The sequence below is a fragment of the Meleagris gallopavo genome, chromosome 13, assembly GCF_000146605.3.
Source record: "Meleagris gallopavo isolate NT-WF06-2002-E0010 breed Aviagen turkey brand Nicholas breeding stock chromosome 13, Turkey_5.1, whole genome shotgun sequence".
In the NCBI taxonomy this organism is placed as follows: domain Eukaryota; kingdom Metazoa; phylum Chordata; class Aves; order Galliformes; family Phasianidae; genus Meleagris; species Meleagris gallopavo.
Window position 1 is genome coordinate 18,485,695 of NC_015023.2, and position 19,005 is coordinate 18,504,699.

Here is a 19,005-nt window from a genome sequence, read left to right on the forward strand (position 1 = left end):
GCTTTGCTACAAATCCCTGCTATTGCACAGCCTGGGTTTCATGCTGGCTGTGCTCACAGTCCAGCAGAGGCCCCTCGGTCCCTATGGATGCATGCAGCACCTGAGTCTGGATGCAAACCAAGCAGGCGGCTGCTGCGGAGTCGGCAACGGTGCTTTGCTCCATTCAGGAACTGATAATATCTCACAGCCATTCAATTGGCTTCCCGTATTTTCTTTTTTGAAATCGGTGCTTTCATATCTTGAAAACAGAGGAAGCAGAGGAAGGCAGAGCCTTCCCTGGAGTGGAGTACAAAGCATGGCTTTATTCAGGTGCAGATCCCAAGGGATACCGATCTAAATCCATCAGCAGATGGTTACACGTGAAGCTGGTTTCCCAGCGCATCTGAAAAGGCTCTTTCTCTCACCATGCTAATGGGATGTCACTGGGTTAAAACCCAGTTTTGGAAAAGAAAACTGCAGAGAAAAAATTAAAGCGAGACAGAGACGGAGTGTTGTTCAGAAAATCACATTTCTAATCACTAATAGTGATGCAGCAATCTTGCAAGTTCAAGGTGAGAATGATTTCTGTAGCACTAATGATTAGCACCAGTAATGAAGGCTGCAGCTCCAGCTGATGTATAGGAAATAACTGAAGGGACAAACCCACAGACTCAGTGAGAGCAAATGAGTATGCCTGTCCCATCTCTGAGCCCAATTTTTAAATGCAGATGTGTCCATTTGAGCACTAAAATGAATATCTAACACCTAAAACCAAAAAGGTTGTTTTTAGGATCAAAGGGAGCCCCTCCACACTGTATTCCTGTGTGTATGAAGCTGGTCCAGCCCAGCTGCACTCTGCTCATTTTTAATGAGTGAATGTTCTCACAGTGAAAGTGCCAGGATGAAAGGCGTGGTAGATAGCGAGCAGGAAGCATTAAAATGTATTTCTTGCTACAATTTTTTTGCTCTTTAACATCACGGCATGCTTGCTTGGAGAGAGTTGTGGGGCTGCAAACAAGGTCGTTGTGCACGCAGCCTTGAAGATGGATGGAACAGAGGAGCCCTTAAGGGTGGCTGTGTACTGGGAGGGTTATACACTGATTTATGTAAAACAGCTGAAACTGCCTGCAAGGGTGAGGAGAGAGTTGCCTGGCAGTGCCCAGGGATCTTGTTCCTGGGGTCCCCACCTCTGCTCCTGGTGAGCAGCTCAAGACTGCAAAATTATTTCAGCTGCTTACCCTGACCATCTGCCACCTGAGAAGTGCTCTCTTGTGCTGTTTGCTGAGTGTGTCTTTCAAAATTACCACCATGCTGATAAGCAGCAGACTTTGCTAATTTAACATTAAGCACATGTGCATGCAAAAGTACTTATGAAAGCGCAGGAGGCCAGGACTTTTGTAGGAGCTGATGTTTCAGTACACTCAAATAACGTGCAGACTTCCTCATAGAGCAGCAAAATTCCTCCGCATGTGTCACTGCTTTCTTCTGCCCGTCCTTTGTCAAGCATCCTGTCACACTGATTGCAACATCTTTGCCTCTGCTATTTCATCAGAGCAGACATTTCAAGAGTGCAAGGTGTCTGCAGTGTCACTGAGCCTGGCAGCATTTAGCAGCCCAGCCTGGAGGCTGCTCCTGATGAAAATGCTCCAGCAGCTGCACAGGCGATATCCGTCCGGCTATTGTCACATCTCTGTGCCATTGCCCCCCATCAGTCTGCTCAAGCCACTGTGCTGGTTCCCAGAATGGGGTCAAGAAGGCAGAAATCTTAGGCTGCCTATATGTCTGTCCTGGATCTTAATTAATTAGGTTAGCAAGCTGTTCATTAGGCTCCCTAAGCTTCTTTAGAGATGCTTAATCATCCCTGGGGAAGGCTGTATGGTTCACAATATGAGGGATGGTAACAGCTGGACCCCTTTCTTCTCACCTGTCATCAGGCTTGTTTTGCTTTATTCCTGTTTTATTGATGAACGTGGTCAGGTGCTGCTCCGCTCACTTACGTACAAAGATGACGCAGAACATTCATCTGAAATGCCTGTGTCATTGTGCATTGGCTCACTTCACCTGAGGGTCAAGTGCAGGTAGGGAGAGCCGGGTGCAGAGCCCAGCTCCATCCGTGGCACCCCGGCACTTTTGAATTCCCCCCTGCGTTTCTGAAGAGGAGGATAAATAATTTGGTGAAATGAGTGGGAAGGAAACGAGTGAAGGGAAACCCCAGAGCTCGGGCTGAGCAGTGAATTCCAGGCAGCGATGGTCTTATCTCTAAATAAGAGCAAAGCAGCCAAAACCACCATCAAATCTCCGGCCCTTACGTACACAACCCGTTTTTTCCCTGTTATTCAAATTCTGAGTCTGATGCAACCCAGGGTGGAATGTGCTAAGACTGGATTGCAATGGCTGCTGCGTGCCGCCGGGTGTCAGCTCTGCAGCAAAGGGCCGCCCGCCCCACGCAGTGCTGCAAGAGCAGCAGCGACGTTGCATCATCTGTGGAGGTGCAGGGCTCCCACCGCTGGGAAATGGGCAACGCAGCCCAAGGCCAGGCTTGAGGATGCAAGGAGGAAAGCAGCACAGTGCACTCAGGAAATCTGTATTTGGGTCACTGCCGTTCTCGCTGATTCAGGTAGCAGCAAACTGTTCTTCAGTTGTCACAAATTAGATGACAAAGGGAGCAGTTCCAGCAGGAGCTGAGTGCAAGGCTTTTGCTTGCCCTGAGAGTGAGTCCAAGCAGATTTGTTTCACCCACTTAGGTTTGTTCTGGCTCTGGAGCTGGTGCACGTGGTGGTACTGCTGGTGCTTTGTGTCCATGGGTGTCAAGCTGCACGTGGACATAGAGGATCACCTACTGCCTGTCGTTCTCAGCCCAGTTTTCTGTCCATAGACAGCTTACTAGTTCCCTTGTTAAGAATAATCTGTGCTCTGTTAGCACCTCGCCAACCCTCAGTTTGTACTGAAGACTGTTTCATCACAGAACCCCCGAATATTTGGGAGGAGAGGAACATCCTGCCTCCATGGAGCAGGAAACACCAGCACCATGAGGATGATAGCCCTGATAGCATGACGGTAGGCAGGGGCAGAATTGAATTTGGACTTTTCAGTAAACTGAGCACCAGGCCTGGGAGACAGAGACTGCCTGCAGTGGTGTGACATTGCCAAAGGCATTCCCAAGGCGTGGCGAACCCAGTGCCTGCTGCAGATGGTTGGAGCCCCCCAGAGAGGCCAGATGGGGGCATTCCTCATCCTTCTGCCATGCCCAACGTCTGCAGTTTTTTACAGCGGAGGAGGTGAAGGACAGAGCCTGACCTTTAGCATTTGATTTTCACCTACTTCAGTCCTGATAATGTCAATGTTGATTGAATTAATTCTACTGTTGATTAAATTAATCGTGTTTTGTCTTCACAAAAAGCCACTGCCCTCAGTCTGGCCATGACTGGGCCAGGTTGTCTCCAGCTGCCATCTCCTTGAGCTGACAACTTTTCCATGCTGAGCAATGCATTGCACTGGGATTCTGTATGTTCTCCTACTCCAGTTCAGTCAGGTTTTGTTCGCCTCCCAATAAAGATAGCTCCATACATCCCTTATCGTGTTAAACATTTGCCCTCGGGCAATGCTGACCCTGACAAGATTCCTTGTGGTTTTGCAAAAGAAAAGAAAATATTTATTCATTCTCACTGGCTTAGAAAGGTAAACCTGGGTATATCAACCACTCCTTCGTGAATAGAAATGTTCTCCTAAGGTGTTGGGCTGCCGGGGCACAGTGAAGGGGCTGCTTGCAGTGATGGGGTTTGTGCTTTGTGAGATAACATGCATAGAGCAAACGAGCTGCACGCTCCATGGGTACAGCAATAGCAAACCCCAGAACTCAGAGTTCCCTGCAGGGATGGTTTGTTTACATCATGAGGTGTAGGTAAAACAGGCTGCCCAAGGAGGCTGTGGATGCCCCATCCCTGCAGGCATTCAAGGCCAGGCTGGATGTGGCTCTGGGCAGCCTGGGCTGCTGGTTGGCGACCTGCACATAGCAGGGGGTTGGAACTGGATGAGCACTGTGCTCCTTTGCAACCCAGGGCATTCTATGATTCTATGATCCTTCCAGCACAAGGCAGTGTCTCGTGTACAAACCCCACCACAAAGACACAGGTGTATCAGGCTAGATGAAAACTCCAGCAATTAGTATGATCCGGTTTGTAAAAGATGACATCACATCCACTTCTGAACAAGTTTCAGAGTGTTTTCACCAACAGGATGCAGTAGGTAATGGTTCCATATCTGTCTATCTTCTTTTTCAAATGAAGAGTTTATTTTTAACCTCAAGTTGCAATTTTGACTAGTACCTCTTAGGGGTGTTCTATTAATGTACGTGTTCTCTCTCGGAAATAACCATCATCATTTCCTCCGTGATGTCATTTCTCACACTAGAATAAAAGAGCACACAGGAAGATGAAAACCAGACATTGGCGATATGTAACATCAGGCTTTTTTTTTTTTCTTTTTTCTTTTTTCTTTTTTTTCTGTGATGTTCAAACAGAAAGCAAGGCTTTCTTATGAAGAACTCCACATGAAAAACAATCTGACACACCACAGATGATCCACTCTTGCTGATGAAGCAGAGCGGAATTGGGTCCCACTGGAAAACCAATATTTGCTCTGCTATCTGCTGCTTGCTCTGCGGCACTATCTGGGCAGGATCACAGCAGGGAGCTGCGTTTCTATGGTGGCTGTTGACACTTGGGCCAGCTTCGTGTTCTCCCATAAGATAAACTGTCATGTCGTGGGGTCGGAGTGAGCAGCAGCCCATCTGCATGGGCAGGGAGCTGGCTGCTGCGGGATGCTGAGTGTATTACAGCCTTCTGTCACTGCAGATCAGATAAATACATGGCACTGGGACCTGGAGATGCTCTGAGATGCTGGAGATCCCAGGCTCTCCCCAGGCACGGGCTCACCTGCACAGGGCTGAGCTGCAGGTGTGGGCTGGTGTTGGGTTCCTCATTCCTACAGATCCCTCAATTCCTCCGCTGTGCCTGCAGGGCGGTGGCTTTTGCACCTGTGGTTATTTGCTGGGGAGAGGCAATGAGATGGGCACTGCCCATCCCACCAAACGCAGCTGGGGAAAATCCTCTAACCCTGAGTATCAGCCTGAACACTGGGGAAACAAACCCAAGCGGCGTGAGCAGTTTGGCTTGGCCTTCAGAGCCCTTCATGTTCCCAGGTGCTCCAGAACGAACGTAGGGGCCATAGCCCCAGTCCCCCTGCCCCTACTGTGATTTAGCTGCAAGTCAGCTCCTGCCATTGCTCCTCTGCCTGCTGCACCACGGCCTGGCATGGACGTACATCCCAACGCACCTTCACTCCTTGATCTAATGTGGGATTAAGCTCCATTTTGCATGCTAGGCCAATTTTCTTCTTGGTTTCCAATTCCCTATCTCCTCCCAAGCACTTGGATGGAGTTAAGCAGTCTCCAAACTAACTCTGCCCCAGGGAGGGAAGGGAGAGAATCCTGCCCTATGCCTGTGGTTTCTTTTTGGAGCGCAAAGGCAGGAGATCAGCCCTTGTGATGATGCTCAGAGCAAGCATCCCCTAATCACCATCAGGACTGGAGCTGGTGGCACGCAGTGGAGGGAGTAAGCTCCACAGAAAGCCTGGAATTTGTGTAATAAAGGCAAGGAAAACCACATGAAAGCATCCTTCCCCACCTAACCCCCTGCATGAATCAACAGAGCTCTGCTCTCCCAGTGTTCTTGGGCTGAAGCCTTTCCTCATTTCCCCATTGTCTGGGCAGGGAACAGGTCATGGCAAGCAGGCACTGAAGTGGCTGAGGTTTGTAAATTGTGTTCCTGCACGAGATCCCCTTCTGAATTCCACTTCTGTGATCCCGCCATAGCTCTACACTGGGCAAACTTTGGAGTGAAGGGCTCCATTCCTGCAAGCGCAGAGACTCAGGTGGCACTGGACCTGTGAAGCAATAAGAAAATCCTATAGAAGATGATTCTCAAGATTTTTGGTCTTATCATCTGCCTGGGTTTGCTCAAGTTCCAGACTTTTCAATCAGCAGAAGGATTTTTCCATCCCCACATATTCCTTCTGAAACCAAAACGTTACCAGCGACGATAATTTCTGATTACGCACAGGTACTGCGGTACACTTGGATTAGTGTGGCTTTAAATAGCCCTCTTCTAGAAGCTGGCACTTTGTGTTCATTCAATTATTCTCCCCACCTGAGGAAGGAGGCTCTAATTAGCAGCTGGTCAGCCCAAACCTCCCTGTTTTGCACCGCAGTTCCTGCTCCTGCCCCGTGATACAGTGCCTGCAGCCAGCGCGGATGTTTGCAGCGATTGCACAAGATAGCACAGCATGTGAGAGCTCCAACCCTTTGCACCACGGAAAGGCAGCACCTCTATGAAAGCAGCTTTGTCCATCTGGGCTGTTTTTCACAAGGAGACACAATGCTGGCAAATAGTGAAATGCCATTCAGCAGGGGAGAGCTGCAGACAGACAGAAGGACACGGGGGCATTGGGCGCCAGCAGCCCAGCGTGCACCGAGCACGAGATGTAGTGAAGCCACCTCTAAGAACTACAGAATTGTTCAGGTTGGAATCACTTCTAGGATCCTCAGGCCCACCCCATTGTGTCCATAACCACGTTCTTCAGTGCCACATCTCTGCAGTTCTGGGACACTCGAGGGATGGGGACCCCCTCCAGTCCCTGGTCTCACGGTGCGATGTCCCCCTGGCACGTTCCCTTGGTGTCCCCACGGAAGCCAGGATACTCCTCAGTGCTTTGCACCCTTGATCTGCCCATAGCTCCCTGCTGCAGCTGTCACAACCCCAAATACCTTCAGCTTGCTTTACTCAGCTCAGATTGGACATACAGTTGGGTTTATTACCTACATGCAGTTGGTCTGCTGACTTCATTTAATGAAAGCTGGGGCCAGCAGCAGCCCCACTGCGAGTCCTTGCAGGCCCAGCAGCTCTGCGTGCCCTTTTTGACAGCAGCTTTGGTCCCTCCTGGCCTGCAAGTGCTGCACACCCTCCAGACATTGCCTTTTGTGTTAGCTGATCTGCTGACTTCAAGACAGGACGTGCAGCAGCACCTCACCCCACACCTCATTGCACCATAAGCCTAAATACCTGTGATGCCCAGACCTGATTTATGAGCTCCCCAGGCAGGGGGGATGAGCTCCTTGTCACAGCAGCCACTGCTGTGTTCTCTCCTGCTCCAGACAAATGGAGCAGGAACCTCTGTGAGCTCCAGAGCTCCTGCAGTCGTTGCCTGGATCCGCCAGGAACTCAATCCAAGTGGAGAACATGTTTGTGTTCCCACCGTGCAGTTACACTTGCAGGGTTTGTACAGGCGCCTTGCCACGTCTGCACCATTTGCTTATGGCACACAGCGTGTGCGAGGCTGTGCACATTTTATTTTTATTACTCATTTTGGTGAGGATGCTGCTGGCTGCTCTGGAGGCTGTGAGTTCTGCCATGGTGCTGTTACAGACAATACCTCATTTCCAGCAGTCTGGGGAGGTGTTTGCTGATGTCCGGCTCACAGCTTGCATTGCACTGGTACCACGCACGGACAGAGCATGGGTAAAGACCTTCAGCTCTTCCAGCAGCAGCCTTAGAAGTCAGTCATCTGCTCTTCTCAGAGCCCTGGCGAGTGCATTTTTACCCCCCCTGCACGTCCCTGGCACTGCTGGTGCTGTGCTGTGCTCCAAAAGATGACAAAGTGATGAGTGATGACAGTGCGAGCAGAGCAGCAGGAGCACAGCACAGTGCTGGATGGCCAGAGGAGTGCCCAGGCTGCCAACCTTCTGAGAGACACCTCTATTCCATTAGGGGACAAGGCAGCAGCTCCTTGTGGCTCCTTTTTGTTAAAAAAAAAAGCAGAACTTCCATGGCTTCAATTTTAAGGAGACAATTTTGTTCTCCTCTTTACTTTGCTGCAAGGCAGTTGGTCAATGCCAGCACTCCAGTTAATTTTCCTCACACCTGGATCTCATTTTGCTACATTAATTTACCCCCCTCAGAGGCTCTACCACAACCCCTCCTCAGTTCCTTTCTTTCCTTCCCATTTGTGCCCTTGAAACATCTCCCAGCACATCACACCCTGCCCTCAGGCTGCCTCCTCCCCTCTGCAAACACATTTATTTGGTACCTTTCATCTAATACACAAACCTTCAAACAAATAAACGACTGGGTTAATGCTTTCTGCCAGGCTTGCCTCCAGCTCGCAGAGGCATTGCTATGCTGCTTCATCCATCCTCGGTGGCAGACCCCCCAGCATCTCCATACCACTTTGGTTTTGGGGAGAGGAATGGGAAAACGTTGATCTCCGTGTCTGACGTGCCCCAGGGCTGCGTTCCCAGCCCTCTCCTCCTATCACATCTCAGCCCCAATCCCATTTAGCCCTCCCAGCCTTGGGAACGTGGACCTCAGCACTGCTTCAGCACAGCTCCTTTTCTCCTCTCCTTTTGAACTTTGGTGCGGGCAGACTTTGGTCTCACCAACATCCTCTGCCCTCAAGCGTGTGACGAACATCACAGAGTGCTGAAACCTCTTCCTGCCTTTGTGTTGGGGTGAGCGGGGCAGCTTTGTGCTCGGGATGGACGCGCAGAGTAACGTCACAGAGCAGCACTGCAATTCTGATTTTTGTTTCACACGAGATCCCTCACTGCAGCCCACTGTGGATTTCACACAGGTCACCAGAAGCTGCCAGCTCCTACCCCATCCCAAAGCTGTCTTTCTGCCCAAGACCCTCTTCTCTCTGTCTCTGCCCACTGTATCCCCTATCACAGCTTCTTGCAACTGCTCCAGGCCATCCCTGCACCCTCTGCCCACCCCAGCACTCTGTGTACCCCCTCCGACACCATGGACATCACCACTGGGCCATGCATTGGGCTGCTCCTGCCTGCCAGGATCTTTCCAAGTCTCCAAACCCAGATCTGGAGCTTTGCTCCCAAGCACCACGTTCATCTGGCACAGTTCTTTGCACACACACCCTGCAAAGCTCCAGCTTGGGAACGTCTCTGTGCAAGGCTGTAATGAACACAACACAAATAACTCATGTCACTTCTCCACTGCCACCTTCCCTGTCTGCAGAGCCCTGTTCAGAGCCGGCTTCCCGCAGGCTCCAGCCCCATCCCCTTCTCGTGCTGGTGGCAGCACTGTGAATGCAATGTTTGCTGTGTCTTATCAGGGTTTATTCTCTCTTCTGTTTTCCTTCTTTGGCCACAGCTGTCACTTTGTGAGGGATCTCTTATAAATCTGGTGGCACACACTATTCCGCTCCCTGCCCACGCTGGCTTTTAGAGATGTTTTCCTTAGATTAATACCTCCACCGAGCACCTCTTAACGCAGCAAGTGCCCCTGGTTGGTACAACAGCCCTGAAACGCCCTCATGCCTGCACCTCCGACTTCCTCCCTCACTTCATATAAAGCAGAATGTTGCTGCAGCAGCTGGGTTTGCTCTAAGGTGGCTGCAGGGCCCCATGCAGCACTGCCACCACCCTCTCCAAGCATTACTTTCTGCAGCAGATGCAATACTCACTCCTGAAGCAGGGACTGCCTCTTGGGAACTCACTAACCACCCTCACCCAGCTGGCTACAGCGCGTAAATCCCGTATCAATGTGTGCAGCAGCACTGCAGCCTCACACAATGCTGGGCTCGGAGCTTCATTCTGTGCCCACCTCTCCCTGTTGGTGTCTGCAAGAGCTTCGAACGAGAAAGCTCAGCCCCATCTTCTCCCATAGTTGGTGCCCACGGTGGCACCTCACACCTCCACCTTTCCGTGTGCCTCCCATCACCCATTCCCCATCACCTTCATCTGCATTAGGCCCAACCAGACACAGGGATGTGCACGTGAAAACAGGAGGGGCAGAGGGGCAGAGGGCCAACAACAGGACCTTATGCAAAATGAAAAGAGTTGGAGGCAAAGACCAGCAACGGGAGAGTTGTAATTCAGCTTTCTTTGTTAAAAAACAAAGACAAAACAAAACAACAACAACAAAAAAACAAAACAGACAACCCAAAACAGAAAACAACCCGAACACGGAACAGGTTTGTTAACCACCGACATAAAAGAATCAAGAAATACTAGAAAAAATACATGGTGGGAGACATTTTGTTTTACAAGGCAGTTTGATGGCGTTCCCATTGGCGGAGCAGTTCGGCCAGCCACTGAACTGCTGTGCCAATGGGACACAGACACTGTAAATAGCATCGACTGTAGAAGTATTAAGACTTAAAAGATATTTACCCCTTAAAAATAAATAGAACGTCATCTACAGCAACATTTAAATTAGTAATTTTTTTTTTCTTTTCTTTTGCAAAGCAACCAAATGCAACAAAAAGGTAAAACACGGTGTAGATTTTCTGGAGGTCGAGATAATTCTTTCCTGCTTAAAAATAAAGGACAAAAATATGAACTTCAGAAGACAAGTTGCTCGGAAAAGTCAGCTCATTCTCCAGCAGTGACTCTCACCATTGTTCCATGGGTCAGCACCGGGTCCACGTCCCACCACAATCCCTCTCTGCAGGGCTCTGGGGGGGACACGGGCCCCTCTGTCCCTGAACAAATAGGGACATCTCTTGGGATGTGAAAGCCATCCCTGTGCAGGAGACCACGTGGCAGCCAGAAGCCTGCACTGAGATGGGTGTCACCAATGGAAATAGTTACGACGTAGATATAAAGTCTCTTTTAGGCTACTGCAGAATTAATTCAGTATTTTAAAAAAATATTTATTTTTTTCCTTTTCTCGCTGACGCTCAGCAGCTGGGGAAGCATCGCCCCTTCTAACGCAAGGAGCCCAAAACAAAGAAAATCCTCTGGACATCGATTCCTTAGGGATGACCAAACCCAAGGGACATCACCAACCACCACGGCTGGGGGGAGGGCTGTGCCATGCCAGGGGCTACGGCAGACCCTGAGCAGTGTGCGGCCCCCACCCTGTCGCCAGTTCCAGTTTGGATTGTGTAAACTGGGAAGAAACTTCCCACTTACGGGCAGAGCCAGCGTGAGGCTGCGGCCGCTCCTGAAGCAAGCAGCAAAGGACAGCCCTGTGGCAGCTCAGGGCTGAGGGCTCAACCATCACAGGACCACCTCCCATCCACACCATGGATAGACGTGGGACTGTAATGCAGAGCTCTGGGGAGGTGCTGACTCTCAGCACAGCTCCCAGGCTGCCCTTCCCCAGCTGCAGAGCGGCTTCAGCAGCTTCCAAAGGCAAAAGCCCAGCAGGGTCTGGCCGTGCTGTGCCTTCCCTTTGGATGTCTTTGGGAACGAGGCTGTGCACAAGCTGCTGTCCCACCCAGACAGCCAGCGTGTTGTGTAAGGACAACACAAGCTGTTTGCTTCCTTTTGGATTGTTATTAAAGCCTCAGAGCACTGTGGCCATGGCTAAAGGCACAGGCAGCAGCAGACAGAGGAAACCTTCCTGCAGGGCCAGCAGCACCGTACAGCTCTCCCCATGGTGCTCAGCACACAGAACAAAGCCACTCTGCACCAGCTTCCACCCAACGGGTCTTGAAAGTTTGTGCAAGCAATGGAGCCCCTTTGAACTCAGTTGTGCACTGATGGGACTGCTGGAACACAATGGTTTGTTTACCAGAGCAAGTTCATGCTCAGGAAGAGGAACCTGAAGCAAAGCCATGGGCTGCGGTCTCCTCTGAATCCCATGGGATGCTGTTCCATAATACCCACAGTGCTGGGACTCCAAAGACTCACAACCAAGCTTCATGAAGAGCAGCAAGGCTCAGGGCTCAGCTTTGTACAACAGTCACTGCACAGTAATGCTCACAGGGACACGACTACAGAGCCACAGCCACTTACAGCTTTCACCCCTTGGAGAAATGGCTTTAGTCACATTTTCTTGTTGAAATGAAATTTGGTCTTATCTCCTTATTTATCACCTCCCAGATCTCTAGTGTAAAAGCCTTCTCTACCAGCCATGCCACCAAGCTCTAGCAATGGGGAACGAGCAGCCTCCATGAATCAGGGATATAAGAAATCAGGCTTTGGGAGGGCTGAGATGGGAGCTGGTCCGATACAAAAGTTGTGTGAATTTGTGCTGGTGCCTGGTTGGGTTTCTCCTATACCTCTATTGCTGTGGAAAGGTCACTGCACAATGTGCAACGTCAACGCCAGAGGCAGCAGGTTTAGTAGCACAACAGAAAGAACCTTAGCAGCAAGTAGAAAAGAATCAATGTTTTTAAAAAGCAAGCGAGCGAATTAAGGTTTTAATTAAGATCAGTTAATAAAAAAATAAATCTCAGTGTGACATCTCCTCTGTAAAACCAGTGTGAAAGGGTCACCAAGAGGATATTGTTTATTGATGGTCTTCATCACTGATGAAAGTCATTAAGAGATATGCCCAAACCAAGCAATCCCCACACGTCTGGGAGACTTGGACCCATTTCTGAGCTCTCTGTGGATTGGTCTTGTGATGCAAGTTAAATCTGATGTAAATCAGTACTCGACTTAATTCTGCTGGTTTATATTATTAGCACTCAGAGTCCCTAAATTCAATCCAGGCCGTGCAGGAAACCAGTCCTGAGACCGCTGCAGCCAAACACTGCCGAGACCAAAGGGGAAGGGGAGAGACAGGTTTTTCCCCATGAAGCAGGCCCATAAGGAGCGACCTCCCATCGCTACCCTGCAAAAACATCTCAGCCTTCAGCTGGAAGAGGACTCCTCGTAAAGAGGGGAAACCGAGTTCAGGATTTATATAGCTCATGACCTTATCTATGCAAGTGTCTCTCCATGGGCACTGGCTCTGAGATGCTCCAATTCATTGCACGTAGGTCCCTGAACAGCCGTGCACTGGCCAGAACTTTGGGTACTTCTGCACTGCAGACATACCCCAACCAGCTGCAATTCTCCATAGGTTAACTCAGCTCAAGTTGACACACGTGAAGCATAGCAGAGCTGGGCTGGGTATCTCTGCACTGTATTGCCACGGAATAAGCAGTGTGACCACACAGGTTTCAGTGTGATGACTGTCTCACCTACTCCTGCCTTAAAGCAAAGATGCACGCCTGGCAAAGCAGTAGCAAGGAGCTGCACGTAGACACGTGTGGGACATAGCTGTGGTCACTGCCACACACGCTGGGACAGAAGCTTTTTTTGCTGAAGAGCTTCTTAAAAGGACAAAGCATGAGCTAGTAGTACCATTGGTGTCCTTAATGCCTCTTCTCCAAAATTACTCTATGCTAAGAGGAGAATCCAGTAGATAGCAATTGCTCTTGGAGGATGCCAGCTTCCAAACAGCTTAATTTACAAAAGTATGGTAGAGAAAAAAAAAAAAATCAACAACCATTTTCTGAAGTACAAGCACAAAGAAGATTGTAACAGAGACAAGTGCAGCTTACTGGTGGGGAAAAGATGCATTTGATTTCCAATTGACTATCACCTGGAATGCAGAGGCAATATGAGCCACTTGTTCAAGAAGCCTCTAGTCCTGGCTTCCTTGAGCAAAACAGCAGACCAGGATTAAAGCAGGCCCCAGCCATTTGGGGTGTGTGCCCTCTTCTACTCCCCAGACCCAGTTGGTCCTACCACTCATGCAGAACCCAGGGAACAAACCAGGAGAATCCCACCCATATTTTGTCTTCGTAGTGGGCTTAGGGGCATGTATTGATCACCCTTAGGGCAAGGACAGGACAAAGCAGGGCTCACCCCACGTTGGATGACATGTACACGAAAACAAGGGTGAGCAAGCTAAGGAATCGACCTCCTGCAGTTCCCTGGGCTGACTGGGAGCAACGGGGCCTGCTCCATCCCAGCGCTATCACACAGGGCTCAAGGTGGGCATTTTTGAGAAGGGCATCCCAGCGAACTGGCTCAACAGCTGGAGATGGTTTGGAACTGAGAGCTACAACCACACAACAGCCGGGGACCAGACGGCCAAGTCAGACGAGGCCTCCTCATTCTCATTTCTCTGACACTAGTTCTGCTCTGCCTTGTCTCACCTCTATCCATCACCACCAGTGGCACTCCCTGGATAAAACACAAAGCACCAGTAGCACAGATTTAGACGTGAGCTTGCACGTGCGTGAGAGCCAGCATCAGCCCAAACCCTCAGATAACCCTTCCTTCTCACCCACCCCCTGACCAGGCAGGGCAGGTTGATTAGGCTCATCACTCATCTTAGTAAGCCCACACAGAACTGAGGCACGGCCCTCAGTCTCACACACACACACACACACACACACACACACGCACAGAGGCTGACTGGATGCACAAGAAGTCGCCAGCAGGAATTCCTCTTCCTGGACCACGTTCGTACCGAGAACTTCTCAGGCGGCAGCAGGAGGGCTGGAGGAGGCAAGGCAGAGCAGGTGGCACCGTGTCAGACATGAAGAAGTTCTGACAGGGTGCTCCAGTGCTTAGGTTTTATTGATTAAGGGTCAGAAGTGTTTTTCTCCTTGTGTCGTCTCAAAACAATATTGTGCGTTTCCTCGAGCTGAACGTCTCTGCTTTTCCTGCTTACGATTCTTGCGGAACCACCTCCATCAGTTTCTGGCACATGGCTGTTGCGTGGACTATGGGAGAAAAAGCAAAATACGGGTCAAAGAGATTGCATACAGAGGGCCTGGCATATTTATCTTGGTCTCAGTTCACGATTCTTTGTCTCAGAAGAAGCAGAGCACGCTCCTAGCCAACCCACTGCAGTTCTGAGCAGGGTTAGTCCAAGTAAAGCCTGAGAGCAAACAAACCACAGGCTGCTCTCCACTCCTGCCTGGAACCTGAGCACGTAAGAGCGGGAGCTTTGCTCCTACAGATGGATGCTGCACTGCCCTGGAACCACTCGGCACCAGTTTCTACTTGCATGATGACACAGTAACTGCATTTGAATTCCTGAGCTGTAAGCAGTCCAAACAGAGTCAGGCACAATAGCAGGAAGGGGCACAGGCCAAAGCGTTTCCTTCCAATTTGGAAAACCTTAGCAGTACATGCATGCACCTTCTTTAGACCTCTTTATTTTCCCAGCATTCATTATGGTGGCTGCTATCCAAGCACACCTTTCTGCTGCTTCCCTGTTTGGATGCCACAAAGCAGACTTTCCAAGGAAAACCAGCAGCAGTTCTACATGCACGCAAGCAGAGTCAAACTTGGATTAGTTGGAGGTGATCAAATTATTCACAATGTATATTCATATCACATGTTTAAAGTCCACATTTCTAATGGGGCGTTTGCAGGAATATCACTATCTGTTCCTAGAGATTTTCTGTCTTATCCTTAAAAGCTGTTGGTGAGAGGAAATTAATTAATACAGTAATTTACCACCTGGGCACAGCAATAATGACTCTTCCAGGAACTGAGCCTAATACTCAGAATAATAAAAAAGTGAGGAAAAAAAGTTAAAAATAAAGAATTTAGAGTGCTGAACACCGTTAAACATCTTTTTCTTCTTCATAAAAAGCACCCAGCTGAGGCTGGCATTTCTACATGTCTGCTTTTCTGGGTCAGCCTGCTGCACGAGGGCTGGGAGACAGATGGGAGACCTCAGTGCTTGGGCAACACAGACTGAGTTTCTTGATGCAGTTATCCAGACAGCAGTTGTATGTGCCAAGCACTGCCTTTCCAGCCCTTCAAAATACACCCTGTTGGAAAACCTTACCCAAAGATGCCTTAAAAATAAGCCTCATAAGAGAAAACATCCAGGGGACAAAGGGTTTTCTCCTCCCCTTGCTCTGCTGTCACATTTGGATGTCAAAGGGAGCTTTGACTGGAATAGATGTTAGCGCTGGCTGAGCGATGAAGTGGGACTAATTCTGATCTGACAGCAGTCAAATTTAGGCCAACTGCGCTCAGACTGCTGAGCTGTTATTACTTTTCCCTCCCAACACCGCTCCAGAGGTATTCTCTGCTGGCGAAGGCTTGACCCTCTGCTTTTACAAGGGGCAGAATGCAGTGCTCATTGAGTTATGCTCCACCACAGATATTTGGCCCAAATTTTGCAATTATCACAAGCCGAGGTGCACGTTAGGTGCCTGATAGATAAGGTAATCGTCAAGCTAAAACTTGCTGGCGCTAAAAGCATCGATCAGAGCCAAGGCTTTGGGAGTCCTCACTGCACAAACAAGAGCCAGTGCTGCTAGCTGCAGCATGCTCACCGGAGGCACTGCTATTCCAAGGCTGCACCCTTGCTCTGCCCTGGCAATACTTACAGATGCCCTGGAGAATCCACTTGGGCTTGTTTTGCCACCAGACCCCAAACAAATAAAAAGGAATCCCGCTGAAGATGATGGCAAAGCCGATCCCGCATTCCTTTGGTGTCATCCAGAAGGAAACAGCAATGAGAAACAAGCAAGCCAGGATGAAGAAAATGGGCAGGCAGATGTTCACCTAAACACAGACCAAAGAATGGGTAAGAACTAATACCAGGGGAAGAGGGAAAACCATTCTTGAATGACTCCTTATAAAAAACATCTGAACTGACAGCACCAAATGCAGCAGCAGACGCAGCACAAGCCATAGAAAGAGTTACTCTGGGACGGCATCAATACAGGTCTGAGAGTTTGTTTCTCTCTGGCCCCCTGTTGCCTGGCAGAGACCTGAGTGTGCTCTGGGGGATGAGTGAGAAACATGCCCATAAGGAAGGCAGACATGCTTGTGGCTGACATGGTCTTGGCCTCCTCCCAGCTGGGATGCTGCGCTGCCAAGCTGGCCAAGGACAAATAGAACAAAGTTCTCATCTCTGCAGGCATGGGTTTGTCTACTTTATTAAATCATTTTAAGCGAATTCCACGATGGTACAGAGCGTTTCACTGAGAGCCACAGCCTGGGGAGCACGTTGGTCACTGAGAGCTCTGTGCTGGGCCACCCCACATCTCTGCCACCCAGAGCATCCTTCATCCCCAGGCTCTCACGGCCACAACAGCTCCTCACCCCCTGAATAGCGAGCGCACCCATTCTCTTTTGGCAGATTTTGATGTATCTGGGATACCAGTGTTAACTACGCAGCTCATGCTTCCACTGCTTTTCTCCTGGTGGCAATACATTTCCAATTCCACTCCCTTTTTCATACAGCAAAAGCAGCTGAAGCCTCTGACTGGTTTGAAGGAGCTATTTCCCATGTTTTCTCTGAGCACCAATGAAAAATCCCAGCACTGGGAAGATCTGAAACAGTTCCTGCACTGCTCATACCTTGATGGGCCTTTCCAGCTCAGGCTTCTTGTAACGCAGCCACATCATGCCTATGATGGCCAGGGCCACACACAGCCAGTTGAAGAAGCTGAAGAAGTTGATGACTGAGAAAATGTCATTGGAGAATGCGTAGAGCAGGGTCATGACACACTGCATCCAGAAAAAAGTAAAGCCGTTAGCAAAGGGAAAGGTAGGCAAAACTTCATGTATTAAAGCAACGAACGTGAGAGTTGTCTGCCAAGAAGAGAATCAGTTGATCATTTTTTTACTCATTTAAGCTATTTTCAAATGGTGCTTGGAATGATTTCTAAACAGAAGTGGAATATAAGCTATGATGAGAAGAAGGATCTATCCCCTCTCACAGCAGCAAGCAGAAATGGCTGCACTTGGAGTCCTTCTCCAAATGATTCATTGGGATCCCGTCCCCAAGCCTTTTCTCAATACCAGGCTGACACTCCTCATCACACACCCCAGGGCTTACCGTAAAGACGAGGGATGGTACAGGAGTGAGAAGCCTCGGGTGAATCATGGAGAGAATTGAAGGTAGGTGTCCTTCTCGGGATCCAACGAAGAACAGCCTGAGAGACACAGAGCAGTTATCAGCACTGCAACCTTCAGCTCTGGGCTTTGTCTTTTGATGGGGATGGCCCAAAAAGATGTATTTATGTCCTCCTTTCCAGAGCAAACAGTTAAGTGACTTTCCTAAGATAACCCGGGGGAGATGCATCAGACCTGAGCCTCCTCAGCCCGTGTCCTGCCCCCATCTTTTCTCCTTGATCTGGAGGAGTTCTCAGCCTTGAAGTTTCGTAAGTTTCTGGTTTTCATTACACCCACTTTCTCAGGCGATGCCAATGAGCTCCAAGCCTCTGTTTGTTTATGTTTTAACTAACTTCAACAGGACTCTGCTTGAGGAACAGAAGACTCGGATGACTGCAGGCTCTCTTTTTAAATCAGATATGGTTTTAAGGCCTTATTTTTGTTTCTATCATTCCCCACATGGCCTCCAGACCCTTCAAACTTTGTGTCCACCCACAGCTGCTCCGGGGAGGACAACTGTTCCAAACCCAGAGGCATCGAGCACTGCTTGTAAACAAAGCAAGAAACAAAGCACAAAACTCAGCAAGAAACGTACCGGGAAGAGGTGAAGAGGGATCCATTAACGGATCCAAAGCACGATAAACCCACAAAGACAGGTATGATCCAGGACATGACACCAAGGTGATAATTCCCAAAGTCCTAAATGAGGTCAACAAGAACAGTACATCACACCCAAATGCCCAAGAGAACTCATGTTTGCCTACAGAGCTTGAACATTTGCAGAAATCCGAACAGCTAACTCTTTCCCTGAGAACTGAGAGGCCAGATTTATTGGAACAGTTACCCAAAAGCTCGCAGCCAAATGGAAGTTGGTTCAGCCATTCAGATATTGCTAATTGCAGGCATGGAGCTGAGTGAGGACGCTGAAACACAGCCCCTTACAAACACAGTGATGTGGAGTCGTAGCTTTGAATTACAGACTCACTCACACTGCAGTCCTACGCCATCAAGTCATGTTCATTTTGACAGAGGAACACAATTAGAGTAACGCAATGCAGGCTGCTTTTTCATAGAATCACAGGATCATAGAATGGCCTGGGTTGAAAAGGACCATAATGATCATCTAGTTTCAACCCTCCTGCCACATGGTGTGCTTGCAGGCTGGAGCTCTGTGCTGACCAAAGGATGGAGCTGTCACCTGATGGCCCACACAGACCATCCCGGGTCAGGAGACTCCCCCTAAAGCACCAAACAATCCTGGTCACACACAGCTTTGCAAGGTCATGCCACACCACTCATTTCTGAAGCCATCAGATTTCTGACCTCTGCGGCACTTTAATTAATGGAGGTATTCT

At 49.4% G+C, this 19,005-nt stretch overlaps 1 protein-coding gene across 1 annotated transcript; it reads right to left on the bottom strand.

Moving 5' to 3' along the window:
- Positions 1-10,707: 10,707 nt before the first annotated feature.
- Positions 10,708-18,375, bottom strand: LOC100541468 (large neutral amino acids transporter small subunit 1-like). The gene is made up of 5 exons (XM_010718202.2): positions 18,246-18,375; positions 17,595-17,691; positions 17,114-17,263; positions 16,135-16,312; positions 10,708-14,505 (listed from the first exon to the last, which is right to left on the bottom strand). Exons 1-5 carry the CDS (start codon positions 18,320-18,322, stop codon positions 14,450-14,452), a joined length of 558 nt encoding a protein of 185 aa, XP_010716504.1. The 5' UTR covers positions 18,323-18,375; the 3' UTR covers positions 10,708-14,449.
- Positions 18,376-19,005: the final 630 nt, after the last annotated feature.

Coding starts and splice junctions, on each gene's coding strand:
- LOC100541468 (XM_010718202.2), bottom strand. CDS start 18,322: ATGTCCTGGATCATACCTGTCTTTGTGGGTTTATCGTGCTTTGGATCC. Junction 16,313..17,113: donor AGCTGGAAAGGCCCATCAAG/GTATGAGCAGTG, acceptor GTCTGTGTTTAG/GTGAACATCTGCCTGCCCAT. Junction 14,506..16,134: donor GTGGATTCTCCAGGGCATCT/GTAAGTATTGCC, acceptor TTTCTCCCATAG/TCCACGCAACAGCCATGTGC.